General features: G+C 36.6%; 2 protein-coding genes across 2 annotated transcripts; both read right to left on the bottom strand.

Moving 5' to 3' along the window:
• Window positions 1–4,652: 4,652 nt before the first annotated feature.
• LOC119254265 (olfactory receptor 10AG1-like) lies at window positions 4,653–5,609 on the bottom strand. The gene has a single exon (XM_037521381.1). It carries the CDS (start codon window positions 5,607–5,609, stop codon window positions 4,653–4,655), a length of 957 nt encoding a protein of 318 aa, XP_037377278.1.
• Window positions 5,610–12,975: 7,366 nt separating this feature from the next.
• LOC119254264 (olfactory receptor 10AG1-like) lies at window positions 12,976–13,932 on the bottom strand. Its single transcript, XM_037521380.1, has one exon. It carries the CDS (start codon window positions 13,930–13,932, stop codon window positions 12,976–12,978), a length of 957 nt encoding a protein of 318 aa, XP_037377277.1.
• Window positions 13,933–14,886: the final 954 nt, after the last annotated feature.

The raw sequence follows: 14,886 nt of genomic DNA, 5'->3' as shown, positions 1-14,886 counted from the left end.
CTCCTTGCTGAAAATATACAGAGTCATAACAACATGTAACTAAGTAAGAGTTCTTTTGAGAAGTAAGGGATTGAATCTATATAAGAACCTGGCTTAAAATACACAGTTGTAGTTCTGTTCAGCATTGTTCTGATGCTTATCATAGCTACTGTATTTATCATTATTACTTTATCTCATATACTTTTTCTTTAAAGTTTGCTTATCTTAAATTCAATCCACTTTACCCAGATTTCCTCATGGATGCATCTGATTTCTGTAGGCACTGTTAATATTCCCATTTTGCATAAGTACCTAATGCACAGAGATAAAGAATCTGCCCAGTGGCAAGAAGCTGATGTCTGACCCAGGTGACTTCAAACTCAATAGTGTGATCAACATCCACATTCCTAATCAACACTTAATGGCTGCCAGAAGGTATTCAATGAAAAGTGATTTTTTAATGCAATATTCTGAAAAATATGAGTAAAACAAAGTTACATAAAACTTTTATAAGAGCAAGTTGATTTATCCCCATTTTATATATTCTATGGTGCTCTAAAAATTGGAGGCTAATTACTCATGTAATGTATATTTGAAGGACAGACAACTATACTGGCAAATGAATCGGAATAGCAAAAGAAAATATATTTTCAATGAGCTTTGTTTATTGAGATCAAAAAACACACTATAATGGAAGAACCAGGGTAAAGTGATTGCTGCTCACCTTTTTCATATTGTGAAGAAATCCCGAGCTGCTCTTTTATACTAAATAAGGTGTATGTCACATGAACTTGTGCTTTTATAATGAGTAACAAATTAATCATTGTTTTTCTTCCTTGAATTCATACTTTACTTGATCAACATGGCACCTTTATAGTAAAGAGTCTCTCATTTGCCGTGGGGATTGTGTGCTCTGAATATTGTTGCATTTTTAAATGCAAAGATGTTTATCAGTTGGTAACTAGGGAAAAACCAAGGCTGTCCCTTGTTGGATTAGCAATGCCTGGCATGTTCTCTCACAGGGAATATGGGTTAGGAGTGTTAGCCCCATGACCTCTCCTCTGTCCCACACTCTCCTCCCAGCCTCTAGTCTCTGGGGTTAGAGCAAGTCTCTGTTGGGAGAGGCTGTAGAAGGTGTTCACAGTCTTAACTTTGGTCAAGATCTATGAATAATCTGAGGATATTAAATTCTGAATGATTAAAATATTATTTCTTCTGCGGAATAAATGTCACTTGGAAAGACTCCAGAGCTCTAGCATCATCTGTTGGTTCTTATGGCCCTCTCATCATAGGAGGATAGCATGTAGCATTAGTAACAAGCATTTATATAAGAATGAAAATTTGATTTGGTCAAGAGGATATAGTACACTAAGTCTTACATTTTATATATTGAGAAGGTGTAAATGTGAAAATGAGAAATTGGTCTCTGACTTGCTATGTGTGAACTGCCACATCTGAGTGTACATTTTCTATATTTTCATAGCTGCCAAATGAGCCTCAACATACTTTCTGGTCTGGATTGAGCATATAGGATTATGGGGGTTGGGGGAGAAATAGAAAACCACTGCAGGAGGAGCGGACCCTGCTCTAGTTTTCTCAAGGGTTGAATCTAGAATCTAAATTCAATGACTTTCCTTTTTTTTTTTTTTTTTTTTTGTGCGACCCTCGCCAGTAGCCTGGGATCAAACTGGCCCTGCAGAGGCTACAGCAGCCTCGCAACCCAGCGCTCAACCACTGCGCCACCAGGGGAGGCCCTAAATTCAATGACTTTCTAGAAATAATCTTATGTGATACTCCAAAGCCCTCCTGCGTGTGTGTGCGTGCCCCTGTGTGTGTGTTTTAAGAATACAAGGTTGATACCTGAGAATGAAATTTCATTGCCAAATGAAATTCAAAATCCGTTCAATTTTATGCTGAAATCCTTTGATTCTCTTTTATGTCAAAAATCCCAGCACTGCTGACCTTTGTTAGCATCCATTATGAAACAAAACTTAATAATCGCCTTGCTGCTTAAGGTCTACTTTATAATCCCTCCATTCCTCAAAGGCTCTGGATTCCTGCTGTGAATCATAACCTGTTTTTAACTTGTCTTTATATTGCAGAGAAACCTCTTTTAGCTGTCATGATATTTTCCCTTTAGGTCATTTTCGCAACATTCAAATTTTGACTTTAACCTCATAGGCTAATGGGCCTTTTCACTTTTCAAAATTGTCATGTGAAGAAGTGTGAAGATGACTTGAGCACTCAATCAAATGCAGTGTTAAGGGCACATTCAGGGCGGGGGCGCCTGCCGCACCCGGGTTCTGCAGGTCAGGATCTGGTGCAGAGACTCACATGTGGGAAGTTTTACTGCTCCACAGGTCCTGTTGAAACAAGTCCTTGCAGGAATGAACTTGTACCCACAGGAATATACAACAGGATCCACACTCAGGCAATGTGCATCAAAATAATGTTAAATTCAGGACCCAATAATGGGATGCTTTGCCAGCTTGATTGTTACATTCCTCACTCTACCTTCCCTGAGTCTTGTCTTGCTAGAAGACAGGAATGTGGGTTGACCATCACACACTCTGTGTCACAGCACTCACTGCTGTCTGTGAGCACACATAAAATCCCATCTAAATTATTTAGTGATATGCAGCTGCCGCCTCTGGTATTACTGTGGTCAAACCTTATAAACAACTTAAGAGAACACATGCCCCAACAACATCTAGATTCTTCTCTGCAGCAGGCTGTTGCAAATGTTGCCTTATGAGATCTGTGCTAGATGTGAAGAACATCTTCCCTACCAGACTTGACACATTCTAGCTAGAATTTCTAGAAAGTCTTCCTCATCAAATGCAGCCAGTCATTATGCCTCTTCCAATGTTCTGTGGTGTTTGAAGAGTTAAAACTGGTGATCAGTTGCTCCTTTCTATCTACAGACTATAGAGTATGTGGTAGCTTAAGCTCTCATCCTCACAGAGCACCTGCCTTTGCCATGGTGCAAAGACTCTGAGAAGTCCAGATGACCTAGTGTCTGCCCTTCTCCATGTGCTCACATGAGTTGGGCCATGCTCTGGATCACACTAGGGTTGGATGCTTATCATAGCCTTATGCCTATTCATCTTTCCTTTATCCTCCAGGTGGATTTCCGACATGGAATTGTTTGTACAAAATTCACATGTGTTGGTATCTGTTTTTAAAAAAATGTATCTTTTTACTGTGGCAATAAGAGTTTAGAAGCTATATTTTTTTCGGGCTTTAGTTTCATAAAGTTAGATGTATATTACCACACTACATCCACCATCAAGCCCCAATTAATTATGTTATAAAAAGATAAAAATTGACTTCTTGATGTTAACTGGATATATAATTTGTGCCCATGTGCTGAGTTTGCCAATATTCAACCCCCTACTTTTGCTGAGATATCTTTGATCACTTCATTGTTGTCAACATAACAGGTATCTCTGATGTATAGGGGAGGAGGCAGCCAGACAGGTCAATTACTGGCAATGTTTTAAAAATTGCCCTAATCATTTTTTAATATAATGACTGCACAAAAATTTAAGAACAGCATTACAACCTAGTCACTTATATTTGATAAATTCTTTGAGAGTGCTCAAAGAACAAACATACATTTTGTAAAAAATGAATACTATTTGCATTGGAAATATTTTGGAAAGTTTATTCCCCCATCTTATTTCTACTGAACATGGAATTTTATGTCAAGAAATATTTATGCAGATATTGTATCATGTGTACAACTAATTACCTCATAGAGATCTCTGATCATAATGTGACATGAGTGATGGGAGAGGTCTCACTCATAGCAGGAATCTAGAAAACTTAAATAAGGGACCAGGAAAATGAATAGCTATAAGAAAGTGAAAATCAAAATCAACAAAAAACTATGAACCAGAGACACTCTATGGGAGGTGGGGGGCGGGGAGGGGAGAGATTGGGGTCAAAATAAGGGGGTTGCAATTGTATGGGGAATATAAAAATAAAATTTATTTAAAAAAATAAAAAAAAATTGTATTCCTTCTGTGAATCATAATCTGTGTTTAACTTCAGTCTTTATATTGCAGAGAAATCTCATTTAGTAGTCATGATATTTTCCCTAAAAGTCATATTTGCAACTTTCATATTTTTCACTTTAACTCAATTGCATGTGTGCTGCATCTTTAGGGAGTTACTGATGAATCTGCAGTAAAAGCAGATGGCAATTTCACCTTTTTTTAACATGTTAATCACAATATGGTTCTTGGACTCCAAACCTTTATATCTATAACACTTTATATGATTATAATGTAAACTTGGGGAAAAAATCAATAGCTACATCTGTGCTATTAGTTACCCTTTTGGAGCAACAAATTTAATTAAATGTATTTGTTTTACAAACAATATATTGGTTCAAGACATATATAAATATTTTTCATGAAAAGAATGAATAGACAATGTTTATAGTATTTAAAACAATTGGATAAACAAACTTTAATGACTTCATGAGATATTAATATTTCTAAACCTTATATTGAGTTGGTATTTGACTTAAAAATAACAGATAGCTTATTTTGTGAGATATAAAAATGTGACATCATTCAGAAAAATTCTGGCTTATAGCAAAATTGATAAAAAGCAAATGAATATTATGTAAAAAAGGAACAACTTTGAACTGTTATGTGTCTGAGTCACAGCACAATGCATTTTTGTAGTAACTTCTCCAAGGCCACCTTAACATCTTTGTTTCTCAGACAATATATAATTGGGTTTAACATTGGTGTCAAGATAGTATAAAAGAGAGAAAGGAATTTGTCCACTCCTGTTGAGCGACTGGTCGTAGATTTGAAATACACAATGATGGCTGAGCCAAAGAATAAAGTGACAACCGTGAGATGGGAAAAACAGGTCGAGAAGGCCTTGGCTCTGCCAGTTGCTGATGGAAGCTTCAGAATGGTGGAGACTATTTTCACATAAGATCCAACTATCAGAGAAGAAGGTATACTAGCAAGTAGTGCAGAAATCATATACAGCAACATTTCAACCCTGAAAGCATCCCCACAAATAAGCTGAACCACTGGAGGTGCATCACAGAAAAAGTGATTCAACTGGTTACATCCACAGAAGGTTGAAGAGAAGACCACAGAGATCAACAATGTATGTATTGGAATTGCAGTAGACCAACAGGCAACTGCCAGCTGCATACACAGCCTATCATTCATGATGACAGAGTAGAGTAATGGGTTGCAAATGGCAACATACCTGTCATAAGCCATGGCACTGAGAATAAAGCACTCAGTGGCTGACAAGATTAGGAAGAAATACATTTGAATAGCACAGGCCAGCAATGAAATATTTCCATGTTGCCTACAGAGATCTGTTAATAATCTGGGGACAGTAAATGATACATAACATATTTCTGAAAAAGAAAAATTCCTAAGGAAAAAATACATGGGAGTCTGCAGTGAAGGATCAACCTTAGTTATCATGATGATGAGGCTATTTCCCATAAGAATAAAGACATAGATTATCAGAAATATACCAAAAAGGAATCCTTGAAGGTTGGGAACATCAGAAAACCCAATCAGGATGAATTCCACCAATGCAGTGTGGTTCCACAGGGAGGAATTTTGTCCTGTGCATTCCATCTATGATCAAAATGATTTCAGGTCTTACTGGTCAGCAATCCTTTGGCTTGAGTTGAATAGTGGATGTATCATGACTGATTTCAAATCAATTGGCATGGGATAGATGTTTTTTTCTTGTTTGTTTTATATTTTGGGGAATACATTTCAAATTGAATATCCTAAAAGTCCAAGATATTAAAAGAGATAATCTATTTTCACAATCATATTGAAATATATGCTTTGTCACTAACACTATGAAATAGGTAACAACAAATTAAGAGCAAAGCATTAGGGAGCCTCTTCTCAAAATGCTCTAGGTAACCTGGAACCATCTCTAATGAGAAATGATTCTCCTTTCTGATTAATTTGATCTCTTCATTTTTCCTGTCTATTTTAATTTCTGTTTAGCACCATTGAATTTATGTCTATTGATATGATCTTGTACATTGATTTTGATATTTCTTCTGTTCGCTACTCTCAGGCAACTCAGGGGCAAGTTGGTCAGTAGGTCTCCTCTGCCTGGTCCACTCCAACCAACCTGGTCACCCACCAGCTATTAGTATTGGAAATGTTGCATCTTAGCAAGCCCTATGTGAACATAAATACAAAATAGGAAATAAATTAACATTTTGCTATATTATCTCTTTAATTCTAACACATCTCCACAGAAATAAAAATTCAAACATAATCAAAACTTTAGGCTCTTAGTAATAATTAGATAAGCTTATCCTTTAAGATAGCAATTAGACAAAGAAAAGGAAAATGAAGGCATATCAGATATGTGAGCAGAGAGTTCAAACATGAGACCAGATATGTGAAAAACTTGCTGTAGTATCTGTTACTTCTATGTTTAATAGGAATTTTGAATATTTATCTATCCATCCATCTTATTACAATATAATATATAATATATATCACAAATTATACATTATGATTAATAGGTGCTGTGCATAATACAAACTTTGCTGATCCCATTTAAAATTGGGAACACACAGCTAATTGCAGTGCAACTTATTCTAGTCGTCTCCTAAAATACTATTTTTACATCAGAATATGTTTAGTAATTCCTGCACTGCACTGAATCCTAAATCTTAATTTTTCTTATTTCCATTCAGTCTTTTTTTTATAATATTCTTTTTTAAAAAATATTTATTTATTCATTTATACAAGAACCGGGTACAGGCCAGAGGTGTGGGGGTTAAGAGGATTCACCAGAGACACAGTGGGGAACAAACAGGCAGACTGAGGAAATGCACTGCTGAGGGGAGCAGTGGGCAAGACAGGAGAGGTCTGCACTCCATGTGGGACCCTCGCTCGCTGGCAGGGAACGAACTAGCGCTGCAGAGGCTGAGGACAGCTTCATAGTCCAGCCCTCAACCTCTGTGCCAACAGGGGAGGCCCTATTTCCCTTCAGTCTCTGTGGCATTTATTCATGTGAAGAATGACCTATTCACACATTGTCACATAGTCTGAAATCCATATTGTCATGTGTTTGGAAGTGCAGCAGTTTCCATTTCTGTACAACTCTCCTTTCTTCCTCTCTGACACCAACCTCCTCCTTTTCAACAAATTGAAACCAAGGGAACAATTTATAATTTCTACATTTTGTACCTAATTTCTTCAAACCTTTAATCCCTTCCTTCTCGGTTCAAGGAATCCTGCATTCTGTCTTTAGTATTTCAAATCACACCGTCAAGATAAAGCTCATGTCTCTTCTGTGTTTATGACTCACTTTCTGAACAGGTGGCATCAAGAACCAAGGATGTTTGAGATTCAAAAAATATGCTCTCTAAACAGAAACCATAGTCTTCTCTTGGATCTCTATGTTTGAGTCTGTGCCTTTATTTTCTCTGATTTCACAATTCAATAATTAATTTTCCATATTGTATCTCTCAAATGAATATAACACCACCTTAATTTTTTTTTATATATATAGGCTATACCTTTGAAAAACAACTACAGCATTCAGAGAAATGAATTTTCATTGACCCAAAATGTTTCAAATGTATCACAGTCAAGCAATATATATTTAATAAGAATTACTGTTGTTTATTGTGGATAAATATTAAGTGCATGTTAAATACACCTATGTCCATTGAAAAGGATAGTAAAAATTATGGTGGTGAATTGCATGAATTCAGTCATCTTTACAGAGCTTACTGGCCACTGGTAAGGTCAGGCAGGGAAGTCAGATGTCACCCTAGAAAGTGCAGATCTGTATGGGGAGAGTTACCTGGTCTTGCAGGAGGGACACATTCCTAAGAAAGTGACATAACTCTGAGATTTTGTCAGATCACAGAGTCATGCTGGGATTATCACCTAAAAGGAAAGAAAATAAACATTATTTCCAGAAAATAGGTCCGCATACTCATTCAACTTTGTAACCCAAATAACTAGTCTTTGCAATGTGAGTGTTTTAGAAATACCTGCTGATGGTAATTGGAAATGATTTCCCAATGACTCACAATATTGCCAGGGTAACAAAAAAGTTCACTGAGCAAAGAACTTTGTATTCCATTACATACAAAATCAGAAATAATTTGATAATATGTAGTTATCTAAATTATCAAAGCTTAATTTTCCTTGTTGAAAATATAGAGTCATAATAATAAGTAACGAGTGAGACTTCTTTTGAGAAGTAAGAGATTTAATCCATATAAGAGCCTTATTTAAAATACACAGTTGGGCCTCCCCGGTGGCGCAGCGGTTGAGCGCTGGGTTGCGAAGCTGCCCGCGGCCTCTGCGGTGCCGGTTCGATCCCCGGCTGCTCCCCAGCCACCGGATGAGGGTCCCACATGGCGCGCAGACCTCTCCTGCCGCCTGCTGCTCGCCTCAGCAGTGTATTTTGGTCCTTCTGCCTGCTCTGCTCCCCACTCTGGCTCTGGTGAATTCTCTCACCCTCCCGCGCTTCTGACTGTACCCAGTGCATGCATAAACAAACAAACAAACAAATAAATAAATAAACATGCCTCTATAAAAAAATAATTTAAAAAATAAAAATAAAATACACAGTTGTAGTTCTGTTCAGCATTGTTTTGATGCTCATCATAGATATTGTATTTATCATTATTACCTTATACCCTCTTTATTTTAAAGTTTGCTTATCTTAAATTCAGTCCACTTTATCCAGATTTCCTCATGAATGCATCTGATCTGTAGGCACTGTTAATATTCCCATTTTGCATAAGTACCTAATGCAGAGAGATAAAGAACCTGCCCAGTGGCAGGAAGCGGATGTCTGACCCTGGTGATTTCACACTCAGGAGTGTGATCAGAATTCACATTCCTAATCAGCACTCAATGGCTGTCATAAGGTATTCAGTGAAAAGTGATTTTTGAATGCAATATTCTGAAAAATATGAGTAAAACTAAGTTGCATAAAACTTTCATAAGAGCAAGTTGATTTCACCCCCATTTTATATATTCTATGGTGCTCCAAAAATTAGAGGCTCATTACTCATGTAATGTATATTTGAAGGACAGACAAATATAAGACAAATGAATCGGAATAGCAAAAGAAAATATATTTTCAATGAGCTTTGTTTATTGAGATCAAAAAACACACTATAATGGAAGAACCAGGGTAAAGTGATTGCTGCTCACCTTTTTCATACTGTGAAGAAATCCCCAAGCTGCTCTTTTATACTGAATAGGGTGTATGTCACATGAACTTGTGCTTTTATAATGAGTAACAAATTAACCATTGTTCTTCTTCCTTGAATTCATACTTTACTTGATCAACATGGCACCTTTATAATAGAGTGTCTCAATTGCCATGGGGAATGTGTGTTCCGAATACTGTTGCATTTTTAAATTCAAAGATGTTTATCAGTTGGTAACTAGGAAATAACCAAGGCTGTCCCTTATTGGATTAGCAATGATGGCTTGTTTTCTCATGGGGAAAATGGGTTAGGAGCATTAGCCCCATGACCTCTCTGTCCCATGCTCCCCTCCCAGCCTCCTGTCTCTGGGGTTAGAGCAAGTCTCTGTTGGCAGAGGTTGTAGAAGGCATTCCCAGTCTTAATTTTGGTTTAGATCTATGAATAATCTGAGGATATTAAATTTTGAATGATTAAGATATTATTTCTTCTGCGGAATAAATGTCACTTGGAAAAATTCCAGAGCTCTTTTTGGTTTTTATGGCCCTCTCACCATATGAACTGCCACATCTGAGTGTACATTTTCTATATTTTTGTAGCTGCCAAATGAGCCTCAACATACTTTTTGGTCTGGATTGAGCATATAGGATTATGTGGGGGTTGGGGGGAACAAGAAAAACCCTGCAGGAGATGCTGACCCTGCTCTATTTTTCTCAAGGGTCGAATCTAAATTGAATGACTTTCTACAAATAATCTTATGTGATACTCCAAAGCCCTCCTGCGTGTTTGTGTGTGTGCCCATGTGTGTGTGTTTTAAGAATACAAGATTGATACCTGAGAATGAAATTTCATTGCCAAATGAAATTCAAAATCCATTCAATTTTATGTGGAAGTCCTTTGAATTTCTTTTGTCACAAATCCCATCACTGCTGACCTTTGTTAGAGTTCATTATGAAACAAAACTTAATAATCACCTTGCTGCTTAAGGTCTACTTTATAATTCCTCCATTCCTCAAAGGCTCTGGATTCCTGCTGTGAATTATAACCTGTTTTTTACTTATCTTTGTATTGCAGTGAAATATCTTTTAGTAGTCATGATATTTTCCCTTTAGGTCATTTTCACAACATTCAAATTTTGACTTTAACATCATAGGCTAATGGACCTTTTCACTTTTCAAAATTTTCATGTGAGGAAGTGTGAAGATGACTTGAGCACTCAATCAAATGCAGTGTTAAGGGCACATTCAGGGCGGGGGCACCTGCCGCACCCGGGTTCTGCAGGTCAGGATCTGGTGCAGAGACTCACATGTGGGAAGTTTTACTGCTCCACAGGTCCTGTTGAAACAAGTCCTTGCAGGAATGAACTTGTACCCACAGGAATATACACAAGGATCCACACACAGGCAATGTGCCTCGAACTAATGTTAAATTCAGGACCCAATAATGGGATGCTTTGCCAGGATAAATGTTGGATACTAGAGTATACCTTCCCTGACTCTTGTTAGAAGACAGGAATATGGATTGAACATCATGCATTCTGCATCACAGCACTCGCTACTGTCTAGAAGCACACATAAAATCCCATCAAAATTATTTGGTAATAATGCAGCTGCCACCTCTTGGTATTACTGTCGTCAAACCTTATACTTTAGAGAACACATGTCCCAACAACATCTATATTCTTCTCTGCAGCAAGCTGTTGCAAATGTTGCCTTCATGAGATTTGTGCTAAAGGTAAAGAAAATTTTCCTGACCAGGCTTGACACAGTCTAGCTAGAATTTCTAGAATGTCTTCCTCAACAAATGCAGCCAGCCATTATGCCTCTTTCAATGTTCTATGGTGTTTGAGGAGTTAAAACTGGTGATCAGTGGGTCCTTTCTATCTATAGACTATGGAGTATTTAGTAACTAAAGCTCTCATCCTCACAGGGGACCCACCTTTGCCAGGGTGTTGTCCTCCTCTGAGAAGTCCAGCTGACCTAAGGTCTGCCCTTCTCTACGTGCCCACATGCGTTGGGCCATGCTCTGGATCACACTAGGGTTTGATGTTCTACGTAGCCCTATGAATATTCTTCTTTCCTTCATCCTCCTCAAGCTGGATTTCCAACATAGAATTGCTAGCACAAAATTCTAAGGCAACACATCTTAATATCCTTTTTAAAAAAAGTATGATTTTTATATTAACAACATCCATTTAGAACACTATAGTTTTCTTATGGATGTAGTTTCATAAAGTTTAAATGTATATTACCACACTACATCCACCATCAAAGCATAATTAATTATGTTAAAAAAAAACATGAAATTCTGACATGTTGCTGTTGACTGGATATGTAATTTCTCCACACATAATGTGTTTGCCAGTATTCACCCTCTCTACTTCTGCTTGAGGTCTTTGATTGCTTCACTGTTCTCAAATGAGAGGTAGCTGATGTTTGTGGGCAGGGGACAGCTCTAAAGAGAACATACTGGTCATGTTTGAAACCCCCCTTCTATTTTTTTAATAGCACCTTCACAAACAATGGAAGAACATCTCTATGATTTAGTTATTTATATTTGATAATTTCTTTAACAGTGCTCCAAGAACAAAGCTACATTTTGTTAGAATGGAATAAATTTAGCATTGAAAATAATGGTTTAAAGCGTTTTCCCCCATTTTTTTTTCTCCTTAACTGAAATTTTATGTCAGGAATATTTATGCAGTCATTGTGTTATATGTGCAATCTCATTACCTTATAGAGATCTCTAATCATAAAGGTGACATGAACGATGGGACAGAGGAAGTGAGTGATGGTTTCTGTATTGGAAGGAAACTCATGGGAAGTCAACATGAACAACTCAAGAGTCTGGGAGGGTTGATGATAAGAGACTTACAGAATGTGTTTCATGGAGAAGGAAAACAATGTGGGAAAAACATTAATAAACACATCTTACAAAATTAAAATTAGAATTTATCTCTTGAAACCTACAAAGCTATTCTTTTTCAGTAAAACCTATACAATTATGTAAAGAAAAGTGTAAGCATAACAGGACATTTGTACCTCAATAAGAGAGTCAGTAAAAGTAACACACAACCATAGTTTAATTTTTTATTGAATCACTCAAATACTATTCCTCTATAGTTTTAGCATTCCTTATGTGCATTTAAGACCTGTATAACAAAATTTAATTTAGCTGTTGAAATGAATGCAATAAAAGTTGAATGGAGTTAAGTCACATTCAAGAGAAAGACTGGATCCTATCACCAAGACAGTGTGAGCACTGTTCTTGTGTGATTCCTCATTAAAGACTGAGCTACTCATTTGGCATAAGAGCAGATGGGATTTGACTTTCTAGTAGATTGAATTATAGTTAAGTTTCTTGGACTCCAAGCCTTTATTTCTGTACTTCACTTTGGATAATTACAATATAATTTGGCTGAAGCAGAAAAAAATAAATTGTTACACATGTGTGGTAATCATCCCTTTAGACCAACAAATTTATGTTCAGAAACTATTGGTTCTGCAGATATATAAGTTAATATTTTTTGTGAAAAGATAATATTCTATACTTTTCAAAACAACACTTAAATCAACAAACTTTAATGACTCCAATGAGATATTAACAATGTTTCTAAACTTTATATTGAGTTGGGTATTTACTTGGCTTAACAGTAATAGGTGAGTTTATTTATGAGAGATAAATATATGAGACCATTCATAATAGTTCAGGTTTTTGCAAAATTAAAGAAAAACCAAATGGAGAATGTCAAAAATATGAAGCGAGTTTTAAGAAGTTATGTTTGTGAGTCACAGCACAGTCCATTTCTGCAGGAATTTTCTCAATGCGACTATAACATCTTTGTTCCTCAGACAGTAGATAATAGGGTTGAACATGGGTACCAAAACGGTGTAAAAAAGAGAAAGGAATTTGTCTATTCCTGTTGAGTAAGTGGACTTAGGTTTCATATATACAATGATGCCTGATGCAAAGAATAAAGTCACAACCATGAGATGGGAAGAACAAGTAGAGAAGGCCTTGGCTCTCCCAGTTGCTGATGGCAGCTTCAGGATGGTGGAGATTATTTTCACATACGATCCAAGAATCATAAAAGAAGGTATACTGGCGCCGAATGCAGCAACTGCATAAGTTAACATTTCAAACATGAAAGTATCCCCACAAACAAGCTGAACAACTGGAGGTGCATCACAGAAAAAGTGATTCAACTGGTTACATCCACAGAAGGTTGAGGAGAAGACAACAGAGATGAATATTGTATGTACCGGAATTGCAGCGGTCCAGCAGACAACTGCCAGCTGCATACACAGCCTGTTGTTCATGATGACAGGGTAGAGTAATGGTTTGCAAATGGCAACATACCTGTCATAAGCCATGGCAGTGAGAATAAAGCACTCAGTGTCTACCAAGATCAAAAAGAAAAACATTTGAATAGCACAAGCCAGCAGTGAAATATTCCCATATTGTCTATAGAGATCTGCTAATAATCTGGGGACAGTAACTGACACATAACATATTTCCAAAAGGGAAAAATTCCTAAGAAAGAAATACATGGGGGTCTGTAGGGAAGGATCAGCCTTAGTTATTATGATAATGAGGCTATTTCCTGTAAGAATAAAGACATAGATTATCAGAAATATACCAAAAAGGAATCCTTGAAGGTTGGGAACATCAGAGAACCCAATCAGGATGAATTCCACCAATGCAGTGTGGTTCCCCAGAGGGGAATTTTGTCCTGTGCATTCCATCTATGAACAAAATGATTTCAATGCTTAGAAGTCAATTCAATTCTTTGGTTCAAGCTGAAATTTGGGACAAATTAAATTACAGATTTCAAGCTCATTGACACAGAATAGATACCAATTTTTTGTTTGCTTTCTATTTTAGGTCATACATTTAAAATGTAATATAATAAAATTCCAGGAAATTTAAAAAGATAATCTGTTTTCTGATCATATTAAAGACTATAGGTATATTACTAACACTAAAAAGTAGATGAAATAAAATTAGAGAGAACATGATAGGAAGCCTCTTCTCAAACAGCTTCAGGTAACCTGAAACCTTCTCTAATAAGAAATGTTCCGCCTTCCTCATTAATTTATTCTCTATTCGGTGCCTAAGTCTATATTTTTCTGTCTAGCACCGTGAAATTTATAATCTGTTTATATGATTCTTGTACGTTGATTTTGATGTTTCTCCTGTGAGGTATTCTCAGGCAGCCCAGGAGAAGGTGATCAGTAAGTCTCCACTGCCTGGTCCATTTCAGCATACCTGGTCACTCATCAGCTTCTTGTACAAGAAATAATGCACCATACGAGGTCCTATGTGCACATAAAGTCTGATTTTTGTTATAAGACACCATCACTTCTACCATAGTCACCACAGTCTTAAAACTCTAAGCAATTTACAAACTTTAGACTTTTAGTAATAATTTGTTAAGCTTGCCCTTTTAGAGAATAGTTAGAAAAAGTAAAGGAAATTGAAGGTTTTCAGAGAATTTGATCAGACAGTTCACACATGACACCATATCTATGTGTATAAAGTCTGCCATTTTATATCTTCTGTGTTTAATAGGAGTTCTGAAAATCTATCAATTCATTTATTTTCTATCATCTACTATTACTAACACATAATACATAGAATATAATTCATAAATGATATATCATGATATAAGTGGTTATATTATGATAAATACACACAGC

The sequence above is a fragment of the Talpa occidentalis genome, unplaced genomic scaffold, assembly GCF_014898055.3.
Source record: "Talpa occidentalis isolate TD23 unplaced genomic scaffold, MPIMG_talOcc4v2.1 talOcc4.3, whole genome shotgun sequence".
Classification (NCBI taxonomy): domain Eukaryota; kingdom Metazoa; phylum Chordata; class Mammalia; order Eulipotyphla; family Talpidae; genus Talpa; species Talpa occidentalis.
The sequence above is the reverse complement of the archived record's forward strand: the minus strand, read 5'-3'. Positions and strand labels throughout refer to the sequence as shown.